This window comes from Myotis nattereri (assembly GCF_964212035.1).
Source record: "Myotis nattereri genome assembly, chromosome: 16".
NCBI classification, from domain to species: domain Eukaryota; kingdom Metazoa; phylum Chordata; class Mammalia; order Chiroptera; family Vespertilionidae; genus Myotis; species Myotis nattereri.
In genome coordinates, this window is record NC_138091.1 from 8133176 (window position 1) to 8156645 (window position 23470).

At 46.8% G+C, this 23470-nt stretch overlaps 1 protein-coding gene and 1 pseudogene across 2 annotated transcripts in view; one reads left to right on the forward strand and one right to left on the reverse strand.

Moving 5' to 3' along the window:
- LOC308532622 (phosphofurin acidic cluster sorting protein 2-like) overlaps positions 1 to 23470 on the reverse strand; it is a 305811-nt pseudogene that overhangs the window by 149943 nt on the left and 132398 nt on the right. The gene's annotated exons all lie outside the window — the stretch shown is intronic.
- LOC308532557 (phosphofurin acidic cluster sorting protein 2-like) lies at positions 6679 to 19208 on the forward strand (the record flags this gene model as incomplete). The annotated part of the gene is made up of 5 exons (XM_081110088.1): positions 6679 to 6700; positions 6909 to 7020; positions 7415 to 7523; positions 15468 to 17755; positions 17870 to 19208. 5 exons carry the CDS (start codon positions 6679 to 6681, stop codon positions 19206 to 19208), a joined length of 3870 nt encoding a protein of 1289 aa, XP_080966214.1.

Sequence of the window (23470 nt, forward strand, 5' to 3'; positions counted from 1 at the left end):
GTTTGATGCCTGAGGCCTCACGTGTTTTCTTGCACTTTGGCCATAATTGCAGGCTCCTCTTGGCTCCGGGCCCTGTGGATGCTTCCGTCTGTGTCTGTTAGCTGGAGTGTGCCAACCCTTCGAAGAACAGTCTGAGCTTGGATTTATGGGTGCTGAGGGTGCTGTTCTCATCCTCCATGTCTGGGCCACTGTCCCTGGGGTTTCGCAGTGTGTTAAGTAGAAGGTCCAGGTCCCACTCCAACTCTGGGACATGGTCTGCTGTGTCCTGCTCGAGTCCACAGCCTCCTCCAACCCTTTGAAATTTCCCAGCCAAGACACCACTATTTCCTTGATATTTTGTGGCCTGGTAATGCACATCTTTCCTAATATCCATGGCCTCTACTTCTTGAGCATCCCCATGTCAATGCCCTTCTCAGCTAGGTTCGGTCCATAGGTGGCATAGTTGCTGTCCTGTTGCTCAGAGGAGAAGCTCTGATGTACCCCCTCGGAGTAATTAACCCTTGACTTAGCCTTGCATCTGTCCTGTATGGCACTGTCCTCCCAGTGGATGGGCTGGTTGGACAGGGAGCAATCCAGATCTCGGCCACTTTAGCAGAAGCCTCCTAGGCCACTTTGTCCACCCTTCAGGGTTCGCTGCCTGACCTTGGCCATGCGGATGGCGCCCTCCGGGAGTGTCTTCTAGCTCCAGATGGTCTGGTTCTTAAAGCACTTCCTCCAGTGCAGCAGGGCCTGTAGCTTGTTGCCTTCTCACAGAGGAAGTGGGGGTCCTGCAGTGAGGTCAACCCCAGGACTGTCTCCAGTTGTTCACTGGGGAACAGCATACTCCCGTAGGATCTATTGGAGCCCTGCATCTTCACAGTGATCACCATCGATATGAGGTTGGAGTACTGCATCTTCATGGCGATCACCATGCAGATGAAGTCCTTCTCCAACTCTTTGAACACCACCATCTTCATTAAGGTCAGGTTGCACAACCTAGGCACGAATCTGAGGCCGGGGGTATCCAACTTCTAGGTAGCAAACAGGTTCTTGGGCATTGGTGTTGAACCTGGGCACAGGGATGGGGGAGCGGGAGATGTGGAGACCAGGACTGTGGGCAGCAAGGTAGCTGCATCTGGTTACAACGTACAGGTCCTTCTGCATTCTGTGGTGATGGTTTCTCTTCCTGTGTTGGGACAGAGGAGGGACATTCCCTCAGGGGCAGTTTATGAACTGCCAGGTTGGTTGGGGCTTTAGTTCAGACCAATCCCATAAGTCCATGATTGGCAACCTGCGGCTCGCGAGCCACATGCGTCTCTTTGGCCCCTTGACTGTGGCCCTTCCTAAGCCTTAGGAGTACCCTAATAAAGTTAATAACAATGTATTTACCTATATAATTTAAGTTTAAAAAATTTGGCTCTCAAAAGAAATTTCAATCGTTGTGCTGTTATATTTGGCTCTGTTGACTAATGAGTTTGTCGACCACTGCCCTAAGCACTCAGTGACTGTTGTCAGGAGGTGGGGCACAAGTGATCCAAGAACTGTGCGTGTGAAAAGGAACCACATGCTCACTGACTAGCTCAGGGAAGCCCTGTGTGGTGTTCTTGCAAACTCAGAGACCTAAAGTTATCAAAAAGAATGTTCTGAAATGAAAACTTTTAAACTAAAAGCAGTTTATAGTGGGTAGTCATGTCCTAGACTGGCATCTTCCCTGACAAAGGTCAATCTTAACCTTCACTGAGCCTGTCTATTGCCTTTTGGCATCTACAATAACATATAATTTGGAATGTCAAAGGAATTTCCCTATTTCCAGGCCCCTCAACACACAGGCAATGCTCTGTGGAGACCACAAATCCCCTCATTCTTACTGAGTTCATTGTTGACTTGTAACTATCCTATATCCACCATGTAAAAGAAGTATGTCTGTGTCATTTTACTGTTTATCCAGTCACAGAGGATTCGCTGCTTTGATTTCTGTGAAACCCTAATGCATCACCACTGGGTTTCCTGTTACCACCATACATCTCCTGTTCTGATTGTAATGTATAAAATAAGGAGCAAAACTGCCAGAGAGAATATCTCAATCCGCTGAAATTTTCATCCTGCCAGTTATTGACTGTGGGACTTAAATAAATGACCAAAATTCTTGACAAGTTTGAATGTTTCATACTTTGACATTTCCTTGACATAGTGGGTCAGGATTCCAAAAGAGCTCACCCAGGACCAACCCGTGGACATGGTGTTAGGATTCAACAAAGGACCCATTGAACTGCTGGTTCCCCACCCATTGGGTGAACCTGGGTGAGTTGTATCTTAAATCCATGACTTTTCCCTTGCTGGTGGTAGAGGGTTAGATTTATTTGAGCTGTATTTTTAAATACTCCAGATAGAACTAAGATTAAGGGTTGGTGGAACTTAGGTTAAGACAAGACAGTAGGAAAAAAATTGGTGGCTGTTGTTAAACTGTGGCTTTCCAATCGGAATTGCGTTCTGAGAATCAGAGCAAAAAAAAACGAAAAAAAAACCCAAAACCCATTATCATTTAAATTAGAGTTGAACTAAATCAGCTCCAAAAATACAGTGTCATATTGTCCCTCAGGTCCGAGTATTAGGTATTCTTAGGGGACTAAGAATCTCTGTGGATGTGTGATGTCATTCCTCATGATGTGCAGGAGCCCCAAAGCAAAATGTCAACACAATTGCAATTAAAGTGACTGGTTCTGGTGGGGGAGCACCCATAAGGTTTGGTCAACCGCTCCCTGACCCTCTGGTTGTTTGAGACAGCAGGGAGATCAACCGAGGCACATCAGAGGTTTGAATGTGATTTGAGGGGTGAGAGCCTCATGGAGCTCAACCGATAAGCAACACAGGTTGACCAACTACATTATATAACAATCCTAGAAAATTTGCTCCGATTCTGCAGATATCAGAAAGAAAAGAAAAACCACATACACATACACACAACTACAAAACAACAACAACAAAACACACCTAAAATTAACATGGGAAGTGGTGCCTCCAAGTCCAGGAGATGCCTGATCCCAGCCCTCACTAATATTCCTGATAGGAAGCTTTTACTTACACATGCTTTACAGAAATGGGAAGATTTAATTAGAAAATATCCTCCTAAAAATGGCCAAAGTGCAGTTTTATTTGTGTGCCTAAATTAATTTTTGGCATGCAATAAAAATTAGGAAAATGCCAGGTCTAACATTAAACTGAATGAGTGAATGGAAGCATATCTTGATTTGGAAATCAGGAGATTTTCAGAAGCACATATAAATTCCATTAAAAACAATTCAGGAATTAGAAATTGTATAGACTGTCTCTAAACTCTTCTGAAGGTAATAATTGCCAACACCCCATTCTTCCACCTTCTCTAGTTCTCCCACTATATTCTGCACCCTTTCCCATCCTTCTTCCTTTCCCTTCAGTCCCCTCCACTATCGCTTCCTACTGACTTAAGAGAAAATGAGAATAGGAATTCTAACAACTCCCTTTGGAGAAAAGCTTGTCCCAGCAAGAGAGGAACCAGCAAATGTTCCTGATTTTCTCAATGACCCTGATGGATTCAAAAAGGAATTTAACTCTTAGAATATGTAATCCTGGATATTCTAACTGATTCCAATTAATATAGCTAATGGTTTCTGTCAGCAAATGCAACACAAATTCTAAATAAGGCTTTCAAGAAAATTCCTGTAGAGAAATCTGTTCACTGAAATGGGATGTAGAAAACCAATAACAAACAAACCACACACACACACACACACACACACACACACACACACACACAAATATAGGGTTGATCCATGGGTGTTTCCCTTCTCACTGATAGTTTGGGAGCAGGTGAAATTATCATAGAAAGAGAAGCCACTAAGACCCCTGTAGACACTGGGGCTACTCTATTTATTCCTAACCACAGCCAACTAATTATCTTCTCCTTCAGAGTAAAGCATCTGTGCAAATGGCAGGAATATTTAACCAATGTCTGTTTTTAATCAAAACCTATTTCCAACTAGGGAATGTTACAGCAATATTACCAAATATCTATCTTTGCTAATAAAATGTGCCCCAAATCAGCTGATAGGGAGAGGTGTTTAGTTTGCTTATTTGTTTGTTTTATGAAATCAGTGATACCAACACATGCTTTTTCCAAAAGGGTAATATGTGTTTAGAAATAAATGAACAAGATACTGAGCCCAACAGAGCCTGAGATGAATCCAGCGGTGTGTCCTCAAAGTTGGGGTCATGGCTGCACCCAGGTTTCCTCGGGGGCTCTGGAAAAAGATCTGCTGGTGACATCATGCACAGACATGGAGAGGCATGGGGGAGATGGTGAGCATTCAGCAGGTAAATGAGCCTTTGGCCAGTATTTGACTGAAAAGGAGCCCAGAGTTGGAACCACAGGCATGCACCTCTGTCCAGTGCCCACCCAGGGTGGAGGGAGCTGGGCCCCTTTGTTGTGAGGTCAGGCTTATGAAGTTCTGAACCCAACCCTCAATGGAAAATTGGGAAACTGATGTCCATAGAGTGGCAGATATCACCCAATGTCCATGACATTCAGAGCCCAGAGTTCAGGAATGTTCAGACCTTCCAGGCCAAGGCTCCAACCTCTCCAACAGAGTTGGTCTGGACATTAGAAATCCTGACATACTGGGAAGCTCCTGCATGTTCCTCCGTATCTAGGGCTCAGGGGGCGCTTTGTTCTGGGACCCAGAAAGAGCACTAGCTTTTTTTTTTTACCAAGAGAAATATTTGTATTATTTTATTTTATTATGGTTTAAAGTATAACATATGTTTCCATTTTTCCCCCGACCCCTCCCCAGCCACCCCCACCTGCAGCACATGCCCCTACCCCCTTAATGACTGTGTCCATTGATTATGCTTATATGCATGCATTCAAGACCTCTGCTTTGTCTCTTACTCTCTCCCCCACTCTCCCCTGCCTTCCTGCTGAGGTTTGAGGGTCTGTTTGATGCTTCTCTGTCTCTGGATTGATTTTTGTTCATCAGTTTATGTTATTCATTATATTCCACAAATGAATGAGACCGTATGATATTTATTTATATCTGACTGGCTTATTTCACTTAGCATAATGCTCTCCATGTCCATGCAAGCTGTTGTGAATGGCAATACTTCTTTCTTTTGTACAGCAGCATAGTATTCCATTATGTAGATGTACCACGGGTTTTTTCCACTCAGCTGCTGTTGGGCACTTACGCTGATGGGAATTTAGGCTGTTTCCAAATCTTAGCTATTGTGCTGCTATGAACACAGGGATGCATATATCCTTTTCGATTGGTGTTTTCTGCTTTCTTGGGATATATTCCAAAAGTGGAATTACTGGGTCAAATGGGAGTTTCATTTTTAATTTTTCAAAGAAGCTCCATACTGTTTTCCACAATGCCTGCTCCAGTCTATGTTCCCACCAGCAGTGCACAAGGGTTCCTTTTTTTCCACATAATCACCAGCATTTGTCCTTTCTTGATTTGTGGATGATAGCCATTCTGACAAGTGTGAGACGGCATCCCATTGTGTTTTAAACAAATATATTTTTATTGATTTCAGAGAGAGAGAGAAAAAAATCAGTGACGAGAGAATCATTGATTAGCTGCCTCCTACATGCCCCTATTGGGGATCAATGCCCATAACTGGGCATGTGCCCTTGACCGGAATCGAAGCCGGGACTTTTCATTCCTCAGGCCAACACTCTTTCCACTGACTAAACCGGCCAGGGCCCTCGTTTTTGTTTTCATTTGCACCTCTCACATGATTATTGACTAAAACATGTTTTCACAAGGCCATGAGACATATGCAAACGGAACTTTATTTCTTGTGACTAATAAGAAGAATTTTATTCAACTCACTGAAGTCACATGTCCACATACAACCGTCATCACTCTGGCCAGGCCAGTGAGCTGTGCTAATAATTCCTCTCTGGGGCCTTGACCCAAACTCCCCAGACCACCTGGATATGGAATTGGCAGCTGTTAGAAAGGGGGAAATGGAAGTCATGTCCCCCACAAGCCATTGTCAAATAAAATGTCAACTTGTGGTTTCCACTCTGACATATGACCTTGTAAGTTCTTACTCTCATCCTTACAATAAGGAAAAAGATGAATAATCCAAAAAATCAGGACATCTTTTTAGTTCCACCAGATCATTGAAGTCATATGGCTATGAAATTAATCGTTGCCTCTGCAAACTACTGTATTCAGGCTTTGTTAACACAGTACAACCTAGCACTAGCATATGTGTGTGTGCGCGCACACAATCTCTCTCTCTCTCTCTCTCTCTCTCTCTCTCTCTCTCTGTCTCTCTCTCTCTCTCTCACACACACACACACACACACACACACACACATTAAATGACTCTGGGTGGTATTAAAAGAAAATCAGACACCAAGGAGGTGACAATAGGAAGAAAAAGAGGTTGTAGGCACTTTTGCCTTGTGGCATTCCTCCTCCTACTTTATAGCTACTACCTTCATGAGCGTGAATATCGCTAAGAAGCACATGCTGCAATAATCCATTGTGCAGGCAGAGAAGAGACAGGATCTAACAGGCACAATGACTTATCCAGGATCAAGAAGAGGTAAGAATGAGGGGTTGATTCTGAGCCCTGGTCTGTCTCTTCAAACCTAGTACCCTGGCTGCAGCTAAACCTTGTGGAGAGGGTGTGTTCGTGTCACTGTGTACAATGTTGGTATTCCATGGAGAAGGTAGGTGAGCAGTCAGCAGCCCACAGGACTATCTATAGCTGTTATTAGGTGAGGGGAGTCAGGGAGGCAATTCCAGGAAGTGAGGTCACTTCCTAATAGAACTTGGAACCCCCGTAACCAGGCACCCACTTTCTAGCAACTGCCCAACTGCCACTCACTTGGCAAGAGACAGTTGACAGTTCAACATGTTCTCTTGTTGTGTTCCCAGTTGTGGGGGCTCTGGTTCCCGGAGACCCTGCAGGGAGCGTTGTTCCAGACTCTGTAGACGGTTCACCACTCGTGCCCGACATCTCTGGCCGTTTTCAAGAAGATCCCCTCAGGTAAGTGAAGGTGGCCTGGGTCAGACCCATTCACGCCAGGCCAGACTCCTCTGTGGGCCATCCCTGTGCAGCCCACATCCCCCCTCTTCATGTGGTGGATAGGGGGTCCTGCAGGGAGAACCGCGGGAGTGTTTGGAGCAGTGGATAACCTCGAGGTCCTGCTGTGATCACACCCCAGGGTAAGGCAGGCAGTTGGAGATGGGGCTCTAGAGGGGTCCCTTATCTATGCCAATGGGAGTCCTAGGCCCTCAGGCTGTCATGCCTTTTCCTTGCCAGTAGAGGTCTCAGCAGATCACATTCTGTGTGTCTGGAGTGGAGAGTCACAAGTTTTAGAGAAGCAGCAAAACAGGGCTCTGAGGTTTTCCTCTGGTGACTGGAAACTGTCTTGATAGAGCTCTGCACAGGAGAGCGGACCGGAGCCGACAGATGGGGTCTTCAATTCCACGCCCTTGCAGGCGGCACAGACACCTGAGATATCCTCCAGCCTGAAGCACCGCCGCAGGGTGAGTGTAGGTGCCCAACTGACCCAAACTCCAGGACCCCAGGGAGTCAGCAGGACTCAGGTTCCAGAAGGCACCCTGCTACTCCCCTGAGATCCCTCCTAGTGTCCAGTTCCCAAAGGAATCTGGGTCCTCGTCTCCTCCATGTCAGGAGCTGGGGCCTCCCAGGGCTGCACATTGTATGGGGACCGCGACTGCTTATCACAGAGATCCACGTCTTTTTTCTGTGGGACCTGGACTTAAAACCTTCCATTGCCATGACGACGGTGCCACACTAAACATGCCACATGTCCTGACATCCAAATCCTCCCCCCCCAGGAAAAGCCTCTGTGTGCTCATCACACATTGGGGTGTTCTGTCAGAAATCGCACGGGTGACACTGTTAATACAAGCATGTGCTGTTTGTCCTCTGCGAAGAGAATGACCTAAGATACTAATGTGCTTCATATTCCTCACCTGCAATTCTACTTTTCCTGCCAAGAACCTTGTCTCTTATTAATGTGAAAAACTTTCAGAGCTCTGAAAAATGTGTGTGTGTTTATTTGATCCAAAATGTCAACAATTGTGAGTGAGAAAAATCTCAATGGGATGAGAAAATGCTCCTGAGAATGACAATTTTGCACCTCATTTTATACAATACAAGCAAAAGTGCAGACTTATGTGGGTTGCTTGAAATCCATGGGTGATAGATTAGGGAGACAGGAGAAAGCAAATTGGAGACACTTCTGTGATTGGAAAAAGGGTAAAATGATAGGCACATATTTCTTTTACAATGGTGGATGTAGGATAGTTTCAAGTCAACAATGAACTCAATAGCAACGAAGGGATCTCTGATCTCCGCAGAGCACAGAACAGTGCCTGAGCATGAGGTGTCCAAAATAAGGAAAATCCAATGATATGTTATCATAGAGGCAAAAAGGCAGTACACACACTCAGTTAAGGTAAAGATTGGTCTTTGTCAGGGAAGATGCCAGACAAGGATCTGATGACCCATCATGAGCTCCTGTTAGTGTTTTAATTTCAGACCATCCTTTGTAGTTACTTAAGGTCTCTGAGTTTGCAAGGCTGCCTTGCAGGACTTCCCTGAGCTAGTCTGGTCAGCATGGGGCCCCTTTTTCATTCACACACCCTCCTTTTATTCAGAAATCGATACAAATTATGCATTGATGATGAGTGTTAGTGTTATGTCTTCCTGAACAATGGACCATTCGGGATAAGGTAAGACTATAACCTTAAATGGCATTCAAAGTGGAATTTTTATTATTAATCAAAATAAAAAGGCAGGTGCATGGGAGGCATGAGATCCTATGTGTTCTTGTTAAAAAATATTCTGTATCAATTTTATATTTTGAGCTAACATGAGCAGAGTCCGTTTGCTGCTTGTCTTAAGTTTTGGTATTTTGTATCTAGTATAACATTTACATACCAGGAACAAAAGCAAAAACATTAAAGCAGGAACACTGCTTAGGAATAGAAAATGTCTACTACTCGACAAGAAAGTGACTAAGGAAAATAAGCATCCCAGCCAACCAAAAACCCTTTGCATGTATTTTCATAATTGCTTATTAAGCTAATTATATGTTTTCTTCTTCATCCACTGTTCCTTGTACTTATGCTATGTTTTACCTGAAGAATTAAGACTCTCTACTGTTTCCTTTCCATACTGATCATTAGAATGTACTTGTCTAGTAGGTGGGAAAACTTAGCAGATATCGAAATTCAACTACTCATAAGTAATAAGGTGTGTAATAAAAATATAAAAATCAGTTGGTGTACATATAATCAATAACAGTTAGGAGATAGAAGAAGAAGGTTTGAGCAGCAGTAATCTGTCAGCATCCAGGCCTTGTTGTCTTCTTGGGAAAGCTGTCAGCCCCCACGGCCAGTGGTTTCTCATCCTTGACAAGTCTTCAGTCTCCTTGGTGGATGGAGGGCAGTGTCAGTGACAGAGATCCATTTATGGTTAGGCCTCTCATAAGGTAACATCCTTTTTAACACATTGGAGAGAGTCTTTAATTAATGTGTTTCAATAAACAAAATCTCCAGGTTGTAGGTTTTGGTCCTTGAAGTCTTTGTCTCTTGGGATTACTGTGAAATGAATGTCACTAATGTATCATTGCCTCTAACCTTCCTAGTGAGTCATGGATAGTAATGTAGAATTTCTGCTTTTCAGTTTTCCTTATATTTGAAAAACAAAATGATTTAAAAATCAGCAGTACTTTAAACAGAGTCATAACAATAATAAGCATCTTCTCTTCATTTAGTTCCCTACCCATTTTGTTGTTTATCCTGGTTATTTGCTAGTATTTTCGTGAATTCACTCATTCCTTAGAGATCTATACTTCTGCATTCAGTTCAGAGATGTGACCTGCGTAGAAACCTGTTACTTAGAGTAAGTCAAGCCCTGACCAGTTTGGCTCAGTGGGTGGAGCTTAGACCTGAGGATTCAAGGGTCCCAGGTTCAATTCAGTTCAAGGGCATATACATTGGTTGCAGGCACATTTCCAGTAGGGATTGTGCCAGAGGCAGCTGATCGATGTTTCTCTCTCATCAATAAAATATATGAAAAGAATAAAAAAATAGAGTAAGTCAAGAGTCCTTTTCATGAATTTTTCTAAAGATGTAACATATTTGAAAATGCAGTAAAGTAAAACAATATCTATGAACGACAAAACAAAGTGGTATGGTTATAGTTTTGATTGCAATGCAATTGATGAAAAACTGCCTTTTTGGTAAAATATAACATTTCAAGGCAATAATTTTTGGATAACAACAATTACTGTAAAATTACAGAGAACGATATGAAAATATATAAGTATATGTATATATTTGGATTCAATACATAATTTCAATATAAAAGGAACAGAAAGCATGTAAGATTTTAAAACATTGTCCATGGCTTCTTGTATTGAGAATTGGATATAATTCATCAACTTCCAATGTTTGTGCCACAAATACCCGGAGTCGAACTGCCAGACACCCTCACAGGGAACCATCCTCTTGGCTGGCCTGGTGTCGCTGACACCAAGACCACTTTTACAACAGAGTGTTTCCTATTTGAAATTTTCTTGAATCTTTGTACATTCCTTCCTAGGGCAGGTTGAAATCTTTAGAACAACCATTTTAATAAAAATATAGGTACACAAATAGCACAGTTATTTATATTTTTAATTTTTTAAAGCTTCTCAGGTAATTTCAAGCATATTAAGTAGTCCTAAATTAGTCAAAAACGTTTCTCTAATAAGGAGAGAGAATAAATCCTTGAGGTACTCCAGTGCCCATTGGAATTGACTCAACGTCATCTCCTGTTTTAAAAGTCTCTTACAATAGAAACTTTGGGAAGGTTGCAAATATACTTGTGCAAAAGATTATACCATGGACTTTTTGTAAATCTACGTAAAGCAAACACAGACTTAGGGTAACTAACTCTAAAAGATATTAATCATACTTGCAAGCAGTTGTAATATTAAGTATTTTGTCCAGACTACAGAATTCTCCTTAATTTACATAAGCATTTAATCTTTGTAGGCCAATAAAAGATTATATCCTAGTAATGTCATATGGAGGCTGACAATTCACCACACATAACACACAGATGAACACATATCACACAAAAACTATACACACAATTTGAATTATATTTTTGGTAGAGAAATAAAAGAATATTTTTATATAAAACTTTCACAAAATTGTATAGCCTATACCCCCTTTTACAAACCTTTCCTCACCTTTTACAAACCTTCTTACCCATTCAGAAATAACTATCCTTAGAGAAACTTACATGTGACCTTTTCCCTCAAATATGACTTTCCATACCTCAAGCCTTCTATTGTCATAACTGTATAATTTCTTCTAACTTAACTGGAACTTTTAACTGTTAGGAGCATTAATTTCCAATCATAAGCACACAAGTGTACAAACCGCATTCCTTAGATTGACGTTGATGAACATATTTTAATCAAACTCTTACTTTCAAAAAACACACCTTCAGCAAAGCAAAAAACATTACATCAACAGCTCCAAATCCATTTTACAGACCTTCTGCAATTAAAAAAACCCCAAAAGCAGTGAACTTCAGACTTGTCTAGCAATCAGTGTGTCAGTATTCACGTTATTTCAAAACGTGTAGACATTTAATAGCTTTCATTAAAACTTACTAAGTTAGAAATATATAGTGGAAAAAGCTAAAGAGATTTGTGTAGGTGGGTAAGGTATTGTTTTTTCTATTGGGATAAGTCATATCTTCCAGAGATCTGTATTTTTAAAAATGGCCTAGACAAGACGTCTTGGTGAACTCAGGTATTTTCACTTCAAGGGTTCTGGGACTTTGGTTGCATGAAGCCAATTATCTGTAAGACTCCAAAATGAATAGGGGAGGTTTGGGGAAGGGAGAAGGACTTTGTGGGCTTTGAATTGTTTCTGGAGCAAAACCTATGGCACCTTGAAAACTTCACTTGTAAAACAAGGATAGTCATTTTCAATACCTCAGGACCAATGTTGCCCGCCCCCACAAATGTTAGCAAGGGATTGACAAATTCATTCACCCATTTTTGGATGGTTTCTTTGTATTTGGGAATATTTTTCTAGTTTCCAGAAAGCTCACAACTCTGAGAGGTATAAAGACTTTTAGGTATATGAAACCGCCGTCTGTCTCCCCTGGGAATGGCAACACAGGTCCCAGGTACAAGAGAGTCTTAAAGTTAATGGTGCCAAAGCCTCTCTATTACCCACTTTATATTGCAACCAGGTAATTGGTGTAACAAAAGAAGATTGGCTTCTTGTTTGAGGCACTCAGGGTCAAGTTACTCCCATTTGGTGAATATGTACCCCAAAAGAGAATTCTCACTTCACTGTGGGCTGGTCCCCCATCTTTAGGCAGACATATGAGCAAGCCTAGTGTTAGAGGCATGTCTGCATGTCTCTGGGCTGTTTGGGGCCATTCTGAGTAGGGTGGGTACCCTGTTCAGCCATCTCTCAGGGTCTTGTGGAAGATAATACTGAAGAAGAGATGATTAGCAAACATTCGGTCAGTCTCAAGCTTAGTTTCCCCCTCGAAGGTTCCTTTAAAATCATTACTTTCCCTTTTGGTTCAGTATCTGGTTCATTTATTCTAAGTATATATGTTACTATTCTGGAGAAAGCATATGTCAGCATCACTGATTTCATTAAACAGTAAAAAAAAAAAAACACTCACTAAACAGGGGAATTGGGGAAGATTTGATAAGCAAACCATATATATTCTCATAACATTCCCTAGTTGGAAGGAAACAGGTTTTGATTAAAAAACAGACATTTGTAGGAAAGCTTTATTCCGATGGTGAAAGCAATTAATTGGTTGTGGTTAAAAAGAAATAAAATAGCCTCAATATATACAGGGTACTTAGTGGCTTCTCCCCCTCCCCCTTTTTTAAAATAGATTTTTTATTGATTTCAGAGAGGAAGGGAAAGGGAGAGAGAGATAGAAACATCAATGATGAGAGAGAATCTCCAATTGGCTGCCTTCTGCACGCCCCCTAATGGGGATCAAGCCTGCAACCTGGGCATGTGCTCTTGACCAGAATCAAACCTGGGACCCTTCAGTCTGCAGGCAACACTCTATCTCCTTAGCCAAACTGGCTAGGGCAATGGATTCCCTTTTAATGATCATTTAAAATTCTCCCAAAGTATCAGTGGGAAGGAAAAACAAGCTTGGAGCAGCCCTAGGCATGTTTCTGTTTGTATCCTTTTTCTAAATCTTGTTTCAGTTTCCTATATCCCTAAAGTGTGGAGGCTTCTCTATAGGAGTTTTCTATAAACCTTATTTAGTACTTCTCTTGCTTTTGCTCGCAGAAACCAGGAGTATATTAATTGCAATAGGTTAAAATAGCCAGGATTACATGTTCCATCAGTTAAATTTCTCTGTGAACCAATCAGGGCCATAGAGAAAATGGAGGATGATTGCTGATTCCTCTCTGGCTGAGAGCAGCTTTTCTCCAAAGGGAGTTGGCAGAATTCCTCATCTCATTTTCATTTAAGTCAGTAGGGAGGGGCAGTGGAGGGGACAGAATGGGAAGAAAGAAGGGAAGGGAAGGAACACATCTGGACAAGGAAGCTCAGAGAGCAAAAGATATAGGGGACGTGCTATAGAAGGGGGAGGATGGGGTGTTAGCATGTATTAGCTTCAGGAGAGTTGGCAGATAATCTCTGAAATTTCTTGTTCATTTATCTTTTAAAGAGAATTTGCCTGTGCTTCTCCTGAGAAGTTTCTAATTTCCAAATCAAGATGTGCATCCTATGCACTCAATCAGTTCAATTTTCAGGCCGCGATTGTTATAGTTATTTGTTTCTTTTGTTTTATTTTGCCTGTGAAAAATTAATTTAGGCACCCAAAGAAAACTGTATATTGGCCATTTCTCAGTTGATATTTTGTTGTTAAATCTTCCTACATTTACACTTCTGTAAAGCACTTGCAAGTCAAGGCTTCCTATCAGGAATATTAATGAGGGCTGGGGCCTGGGAGTTCCCAGCCATGGAGGCACAACTTCCCATGTTAATTATAGGTGTGCTTGTTGCTGTTGTTTTTATTGTTTGCTATCTTCAGAGTCTCAGCACAGTTTCTAGGAGTGTTATGTAGTGGGTTAAAGTTTGTTGCTTTATGGGTTGAGCTGCAAGTTGCTCACTCCCCTAGAGTCTCATTCAACCTTCTTTGTGCCTCAGTTTCTCTCCTTGCTGACTACAACAACCAGAAGGGCTACCAGCAGAGGTGGACTAAACCTCATTAGTGCTCCCCCTGAAGAGCCAGTTAGTTTAATTGCAGTTGTGTGGGAATTTCCTTATGGGGCTCCTGCATGTCATGAGGAATGACCTCTGACACATCCGCAAAGATCCTCAGTTGTCTAAGAACATCTGAGATTCATGCAGGAAGGAGGATGTGCCCCTGTATCTTCTGAGCTGAACAAGATCAGCTCTCACTTAAACAGCTAAGGTGTTTGCCCAGACTCTCAAAAGGCAAATCCTATAGAAAAGCCAGGGGGGAAAACCAGTCCCATTTTCCCTCCTGTCTCTCCATAGCCTGGGATCTATGAACTGTTAACTTTTGTTCCGCCAAGAGTATTACAAAATAAGGCTCCAATAAAGTCAGCAACACAAGCAAGGGAAGGTCCTGAATCCAACAGACAAGTGTCACAGGTTCACCGGCAGGCAGGGAACTGGTGCGTCAATGGACCCTTTGCTGGATGCCAGCACCGGGTGTAGGTCTGCAGGGTGGTGCTGGGTGAGATTTTCTGGGATCCTGCTGTATTGTGCCAAGTAAATGTCCATGTCAGAAGCATTCAAAACTGTGAACAATTGTTGAGATTTTATCTGAGCCAAATGGTCATTTGCCTTGAATCAAAACCTCAATGGATTGAAATAATGCTCTGGAGAATGGCACTTGTCACCTTATTTTAGATATTACGGTCAGAAGTGGCGATGTATGTGAGTTGCATGAAATCCATTGGTGATAGATTGGATGAAAAGTGAAATGACAGACACATATTTCTTTCCCATAGGGGGATATAGGACAGAACAGCCAACAATGAACTCCATAACAATGAGGGGATTTGTGGTCTCCACAGAGCACAGAGTATCCAAAAAAAAGGAAAATTCCTTTGACGTTCCAAAGCTATGTTCTTGTAGATTCCAAAAGACAGTAGACAGTCTCAGTTAAGGTAAATAATGACCTTTTTGCAGAAGATTCCAACCTAGGACCCAGCGACCCACCGTAAACAGCTTTTAGTTAAAACGTTTTAATTTCAAAGCATCTTTGTGATAACTTTAGGTCTCTGAGGTTAAAACACCATCACCCAGGCCTTCCCTGACCTAATCACAGATTAGCGAGTGTCCGCTTTTTGTGTGTCCACACTCTCCTTTGATCACTCATTCCCCACTTCCTGCCACCAATCATGTCCCTCCTCTGTCCCACCACAGGAGAAAAAACCAGCAACCCTGAGTAGGAAAAGGTCCGGTAGGGTGCCAGCAGCTGCAGCTTCCTCACGAACTGTGGGCCTGGCCAGCACGTCCACGGTGCTCAAAACACTGGTCCCCCAGAACCTGTTCGCCACCTGGGAGGTGGACTGCTCCAGCCCCAGCTGCGTGCCCAGGTGGTGTAGTCTCACTGTAACGAAGCTAGTGATCTTCAAGAAGCTGGCCAAGGACCTCAACTCCGTGGTAATTTCCGTGAGGATGCGGGACTCCAAGGGCATCCTGAGGTCCCAAGAGATTGTGCTGCCCCGCAGTAGACCAGTGCACACCAACCTGGCGCTCACCTTCTCCCTGCAGTACAACCACTTCCTCAAGGGAGAAGGTAACAAGCTCCTGATCATGCTGGAGCAGAGGAAGTGCTCTAAGAACAGAAACGTCCTGGGCTACAAGACACTGGCCTCTGGCGCCATCCACATGGCTGACGTCATGCAGCGAAACCCCAGGTGTGGCCAGATGGTGAGCCTCTTTCCCAGCATCAAGGAATCCTCCACTGCGGTGGCCGAGATCTGGATCTCCTCCCTGTGCAGTGAGCCCATCGAACACGAGGACAGTGCCATGCAGGTCAGCCCTAAGGCCAAGTCGGCAGGGAACTACGAGGGGCAGGATGAGCTGCAGGCCAGCGGCAGGGGAAAGCACAGACAGGACCTGCACAAGGATGCCTTGGAGAAGGGGGAACCAAAGAAGCAGCGGCCGTCCATAGGAGGAAACCTGAAGCTGAAAGTCCTGGCGCTGTTTCACAGGTCCAAAGTGTCAGAGAGGCTCCTTCGGTCTGACATGATGGGGAAACGCAGGAAAAGTGACCCATACCTGGAGGATGATGAGAGCGTCCTCAGCACCCCCAGGCCCAAGCTCAGGCCATACTGGGATGGCCTGTCAGACTCCAGTTTGCAGACGGAGATGTGGGGCAGCCACAGTGACAGGACCCAAACAGAGCCTCTGAGTCTGCCCCACATGCACGAGAATTCGTGGGCCCTGGGAGGCAAGCAGCCAAGTGAGATGGACAATGGATTAGTGGCCCACAGCACACCCACCAGCAAGGTGGACAACATCCAGATCTCTCTGTCCATGCCGCCCATCGACCAGGAGGACAGCGCCAGGCAAGCCAGTCCCGAGGCTGAGTCCTCGGACAACTACTCTGAGTGCATGTGTGAGAGCTTCTTCTCGCAGCGGGAGGCCAGCTACCACACCGCTGACCAGGAGGAGGGTGACTGTGATGAGGGGCCTCTCATATTCACAAGGAGCACCCTGACCACGCAACAGAACTACCAGCAGAAAGTCCTGTTATGGCTGCGCACAGTCCAAGGTTCGGAGGAGGTCCTGGACCCTGAGCAGGACCATGGGGAGCAGGTCCCGGAGGTGGAGGAGGACCTGGACCTCCTGTATGACATGCTGCCGAACCCCAGTGACAGTGGCACAGACACTGAGGACGATGGCAGCGTCCTCAGCACCACCATACCTAAGCTTCGGCCATACTTTGAAGGGCTGTCTAACGGCCCAGGCATGAAGGACAATCACAGTGTCCTCAGCAGCCCCAGTCCCGAGCTCAGGCCATACATGGAAGGCCTGTCAGACTCCAGCTTGCCGATGGAGATGCGGGGCCTCCACAGCACCAGGATCCAAAAGGAGCCTCTGAGTCTGGCCCACCCGCCTGAGAACGCGAGGGCCCCGGGAGGCAAGCAGACAAGCCACAGTGACTCCCAACTTGTGGCCTACAGCACACCCACCACTAAGATTCGAATGGCCTCCCTGTCCCGCCAGCCTAGCGATCAGGAGGCCACTGCCATGCCGGCCAGCACTAAGGCCCAAACCTCGCATAACCACCTCGCCAGCACATCTGAGAGCTGCTTCTTTGAGCAGCCGGCCAGTCACAATGCGGTCCACAGGCAGTCCCAGGAGAATAACTTGGACCAAGGGAATCTCATAGTAAGAAGGAGGTGCATGAACAGGCAACACAATTACCACCAGGAAGCCATGGCATCTATGCTCAGGGCCCAAGTGTCGGAGAAGGTCATATCCTCAGAACAGGCCCTTGTGAGGCATGTCCCCAAAGTGGAGAAGGCTCTGCACCGTCGGTATGATATTGTGCTGAGCTCTAGTGACAGTAGCCTAGACACGGAGGATGATATCAGTGTCCCCAGCACCCCAAAGCCCAAACTCAGGCGATACTTTGACAGCATGTCAAGCGATAGTAGCTCTGACTCAGTGGCCCACACAATTCGCTCCCCTGGGAAGCAGCTGGCACAGCTGGAGGACAACCGGGAGGCAGGGTCCTCCACCCAGCATTGGTTCACCAAGAAGCTGCCATCCATAGTGCGCTTCACCAAGTCTCTGGTCCTGCCCTCCAGCAGGTCCAAGAGGAAGCAGGCTGGCCACCGGGGCTGCGGCACAGCCCTGAATGAGTGGGTCCACAGAATGGGCAACGAGAGCCCATACCCACAGAGCCAGTGGCAGATCCCCAGGAAGCCCATCCGTGACCAGCTCCACAACATCCTCATTTGCCAGGACAAGATGCCCGAGAACATCATCCTGGTCAACACCTGCGCCTGGCAGGGCCAGTTACTTTCGGACATCCTGCAGGGGCACTCGCTGCCCGTGGTGTGCACTTGCTCCACAGATGACGTCCAGGAGGCCTTCAGCATCATCGTCTCACACATGCAGAGATACTGCAACTGCGATTCCCAGGCCCTGACGCCTGTGAAGATGGCGGTGGCAGGGGCACAGCCCTACTTCAACGCTGTGCTGCGGGTCTTCGTGAGGCAGCTGTCCCAGCAGCCACCCCAATGGCTAGACTACATGCGCTTCCTGGTCATCCCGCTGGGTCCCCACCCCTTGGCCAGCTACCTGGGCTCCATGGACTGCCGCTACAACAACTTCTTCCAGGACCTGTACTGGCGGGACATGTTCAACAACCTGGAGTCTGAGAACACCTTGCAGGACACACAGGACGTTGTGTCGAGAATCTCTGAGTACGTTGCAGGGGCCAACTGTGTCTACCTGCTGCCCATTGCTGAGGCCATTCTCATGTCTAAGCAGCAGCGCCCCAATGAAAAGTCCACACAGCTCATCCCCTTTGTGGGGGCAGTGAAGGTTGGAAGAGTGGAACCATCTGCAGCCATGTCAGGAGGCTCAGATGATGTAGTCACCTCATGCTCCGGTGAGCTTCTGTCCCCTACCGGGAAGGCCTCACCCAACACACTCTCCCCCGCATCAATGAGTGGGAGCCTGTCCTCCACCAGTCAGAGTGTCCATGCACACATGATGGAGCTGCAGGTGGATTACTGGACAGCAGCCCAGCCAATAGATACGAAGAGAGTCACAGAGAAGAAACAGCTGCCTACCACCAAAAACACACTCAAGTGCTTCTTCCAGTCTGTCCAGGTCAGCAGGCTGCCCCGCAGTGGTGAGGGCACAGCAACACCTGCCTTGTCCATGGCTGTGGTCACCAAGGAGAGAAAAAAGAAGGCGCCCAAGAAAACCACGGACGAGAATGTGGAGTCCCAAAGCCAGTGCATCCAGGGCATTGGTCGCCTGGTTTGCAGGGCCAAGCACCAGCAGAGCATGCTGCCGGTCGTCATCGATGGCGTCGAGTGGAATGACGTGGCGTTTTTCCAGTTGTCAGCCCAGTGGTCCTCCCACGTCAAGCACGTCCCCATCTGCATCTTCGGACACAACAATCCCACCTTCTAGCCCTGCCCCTTCCCCTGCCCTTCACTCTGCCTTGGCCAAGACCAGAAGGACCCAGCTGCTTTTCTGTGAAGAGTACAGTTTCCTACAGACACAGACCCTGGGAACGCAAAGAGAATGTGCTCACAGCCTGGAACCTAAGGGGGTTGCCCCTCCCTGGGAGCTCCTCAATGCTCTGTTCAGTAACCAGAAGGCTGTGGCAGGTGGGACTCAGGAGGGCAGTGTTGAGCTGGAGCATCATGGAAGATGTGTTTTGGCCTCCGGATGCCCAACATTCTCAGTGAGAAGGGTTCTGGCCTTGAAGACCTGCCCTTCCAGGAAGCCAGGACTCTGCTTCCCTGGGAGACAGCTCCAACCTGTGCCCAGACTCAGAGGTTGGCAGCCAGAGGTCAAGGGCTAGCCTCTGATGGCAGTATTCTGAGCAGAACTTGGAGTCCAGTCAGCCCAGCCCTGGGGAAACAGCTGCCCGACAGCCAACTGGTCTAGCACCACCTACTCAGGGTTACCAGTGAACTCCAGCCTCACAGGCAGAAAGAGAAAAGACCTGTATGGTGCGCATCGCCCTAGCACACTGGCTAGACAAAGTGGTCGATTACCTGAAGAGGGAACCCACCTTCGTTCCTGTTACTACAGAACATTTGTTACCACCCAGCAGCTGTGGAACCAATTATTTACCAGGTGAGCCCCGCCCCCTCCAGAGCACATGCTCACCAGGCCACCTGTTGGCTGTTTGCCTTCAGGTCACTGCAACTCTCTGAGTGTTTGTTCCTCTGAAACCTCCCAGAAGCAGGGAGCAGGCTCATAGGGTTATTGTAGGGACTCGCTGGGTTCCTCCCTGGTAAGTGTTCTCTGGGAGCCTAGGCAGTGGAGAAGTCTGCTGCAGGGGCTGTGATTGAACCAACTGGTCATTTTCTCTTTCTGTTGAAGAAGCCACTGCCAAATTGTGATTCTCTTTGGGGCCTTGGGTTTAGCTCTTTTCTAATATTCCAAAGAGATTGGAGATACTATTAGGGGTCTCTGTCCCAGGTGAATCCAGATTAGAGATGCCAGGGGTGAGCAGTGGGGCCCAGGCTCACCCAGCAATCTGAGGTGGGGCTGGTTTGGGCTCATTCAATCAGCACGTATATTAGAAGCCCTGCCTGGTACAGAAATGTTTCTAGGCACTGACCATAACCCAGTGCTCAGAGCAGACCCCAAGCCTGCACTCCAGAGCTTCCTTCTGGGAGGGAGCGATTCAGTCCCACTAGGCTGCACAGGCTCATAGTGTCCACAGAACACCTGATGTGACGTCCTCCTGGCCTCCTCTCCCTATGGCTGCATCTTCGCGTATTGTGAAGAGGATGGTAAACCTCTGTTCAGCAGAAAACGTGAGTCAGTTTTGGATCCGATCCATGAGGGGAGTATGGAGACTGTGAATTCAAGGTGTTGGCAAAACCATGGATCCCACTCATGGTGGGATTTCTGCAAGAGGCAGAGGTCGGAGGGCTTCCCTAGAAAAAAGGACATGAGTCAGACAGCTGTGCAAGTGGATATGGGTGGTGTGGGCGAGTGGGAAGGTCAGTGGACAGACAGCCCCTCAGACAATTCATAGCCTTCCACTCCTAATTCTAGCCCAGTCTGCACCCCTATCCCGGGACCTTGCTCCCTAATCTGGTAGAACCTCCGCAGTGGCAGCTTGGGGTACCCCACCCTGTGGGAGTTGAGTTTCAGTGGGAGGCAAAGAACCACACAGGACAGCTAGTGAATGAGGCAGCATGTAGGTGCAGGAGCCAAAGTTTGAGGTGATAGGAAGGCCCTGGGGTTTGTTTGTTTGCTCACTGGTCAGTATTCCTGAAGCACCTGCTCAGTGCCAATGAGTGACATGAACTGGGTGGACACCAGGCCTCTCAGTCCTAATGGGAGGGAACAGGGACACTGCGAGAGCATGTCAGGTTCCCCTGAAGAAGGGGACAGGTGGTTCCCTCATTGATCCCGAGCTGTCAGGTAGGAGGGCTTCATGCCAACCATTCCTGGGTGACCAGGCCCATCTCTGCCAGGACTGCCAGACTGAAGGTGGACAAGGAGAAGGTCTGGCTTCTGGATGGGCAGGAGCAGCAGGCATAGGACCCCAGGCTCTCTGAGTGGTGCTGTGGGAGGGCCGTGTGGAAGGGAAAGGCAGGCCTCACATTCTGCTGCTCACCTATCTCTCTCCCCAGGGCCATCTCCTGCATCCTGAGCATCTGGCTGGACCAGCACCTTCAGAATTTCCCAGACTGATGATGCTGTTGGCTTCCATAGAGCTCAACTTGCAGTCTCCTACCTGCCAAACAAGGCCCAGTGCCTCAGCGGGAGCACCTGAGCCCACTGAGGCCGAGACAGGAGGAGGAGGAGGCCTCCGGGGGTGGTGTGGGTGAGTGTGCCTTTGGAAGGCACACAAAAGGGAGTGAGGGTGGTAACATGTCCTCTTCTTGCATCGACAGAACCAGCTCCAGAAGAACACCAGGAAAACCCTCAAGGGCAACGCCACCCTAGTGGCCTCTCCAGAGCCAGAGCCGGATCCAGGCCCAGCTTTCACTGAACTTCAAGAGGCAGAAGAACCACCTGCAGCATTTGAGCAACTCACCCCAGCATCTGTGCGGCCTGTGGTGCTAGATCCCAGGCCAGAGCGCGTGTCAGCAGCGATAGCAGAGAGGGCACCCTCCTAACCCCATTTAGACACAGTGTTAAATGTGTAATATTCTTGTTACATATGTTTATAATTTTATTATATTTTTATGATATTTAGTACTCCTAAACAGAAACTTAATTTAGAGTCTATAAAATTTAACCCTAAAAACCCTCAAAGCTTTGAGCAAGTCTGTTTTTCTGGACCCTGACCCTCCCAGGGAGAACTGCCCTCACCTTCTCCACCTGCCCTTCCTGCAGCCAGGACTCTGCTTCCCAGGGAGCTGGATCCACCCTGTGCCCAGACACAGTGCTGAGCTCCCAGTAGGGGCATCCTAAGCCCAACATGGAGGCCTCTCAGCTCACCCCTGGGCCTCCATGTTGTCCCCAACACCACTCACTCAGGCTTCCAAATAAGCTTGACCTTCACAAGGCAAATAATAATAATAATAATAATAATAATAATAATAATTAAAAATAAAAATGGACATGTAAGGTGCAGACCTCCCAGGAACAGTTAATGGAAAAACTGGTCAAATACTTGGTGCCCAGCTTACTGGGCAGCGTCCCCACCTTGGTCTGCACCCGCCCTTCTGTGTTAATACAGAACTTTTGGGACTCACCAACGTGTGTGGGACCAACCATGGACCAGGTGAACCCTGCCCCTCCACAGCACAGTGGTCACTCAGCCACCTGCTTGCTGTGAGTCTCCAGATCCCTGCATGTCCCTGAGTGTTTGTTTCTCTGAACATGGGGAGAGCCTAGGCCCAGCTTCATAGGGTTATTGTAGGGACTTGGGGCGGCGGGAGGGGGGTTCCTCCCAGGAAAAGGCCCGCTGGAAGCCTGGACTCTGGAGAGGTGTGCTGGTGGAGCTGTGGTTGTTCCAATTGGCCATTTTCTCTTCTTTTAAAGAAACTTGTGCCTTATTTGTGATTCTCCTCAGGACTTAGGCTAAGCTATTTTCCCTTTTGATAAAGACGTTGGAGATTCCATTAGGGGTCTCTGTCCAGGGTGAAGCCAGATCAGAATTCCCAGGGGTGAGCAGGGGGACCCCAGGCTCAGCCAGCCTTCTGAGATGGGGCTGGTTTGGGCTCATTCATTCAGCAAAGGCCCTGACCACAGGACTGCACTCCAGTGCTTCCTTCTAGTCAGGAGTGATTTCAGTCACACTGGGCTGCACAGCCAGGTAGCATCCACAGTACAGCCCCTATGACTTCTTCCTCAAAGTATCGCTGATCTACACGTACTGTGAAGCAGAAAGTGGATCTCTAGACCAGCAGAAAAAGTGAATGGGCTTTGGATCAGAGCCTTAAGGGGAGTATGGGGACTGTGAGTTGGAGAAGCTGGCAACACCCTGGATCTCATGCCTTGTGAGATTTCTGCCAGAGGGCAGAGGTCTGAGGGCTTCTGCTAGAAAAAAGGGAGGGAGTCAGAGAGCTGTGCATGTGGATTGGGTGGTGTGGGTGAGTGGGGATCAGGCTAGCCCACACAGAAAAGAGCCGCCAGAGGATGAGCTTAGGCAGGAGCACAGAGCCACTCAGGTCATTGCCCAGGGCCTGCAGTCTGGAGGGCTTCCTGGGGTGGGGCCTTGAACTGGGACTTCAGGGATGGAGATGGGACAT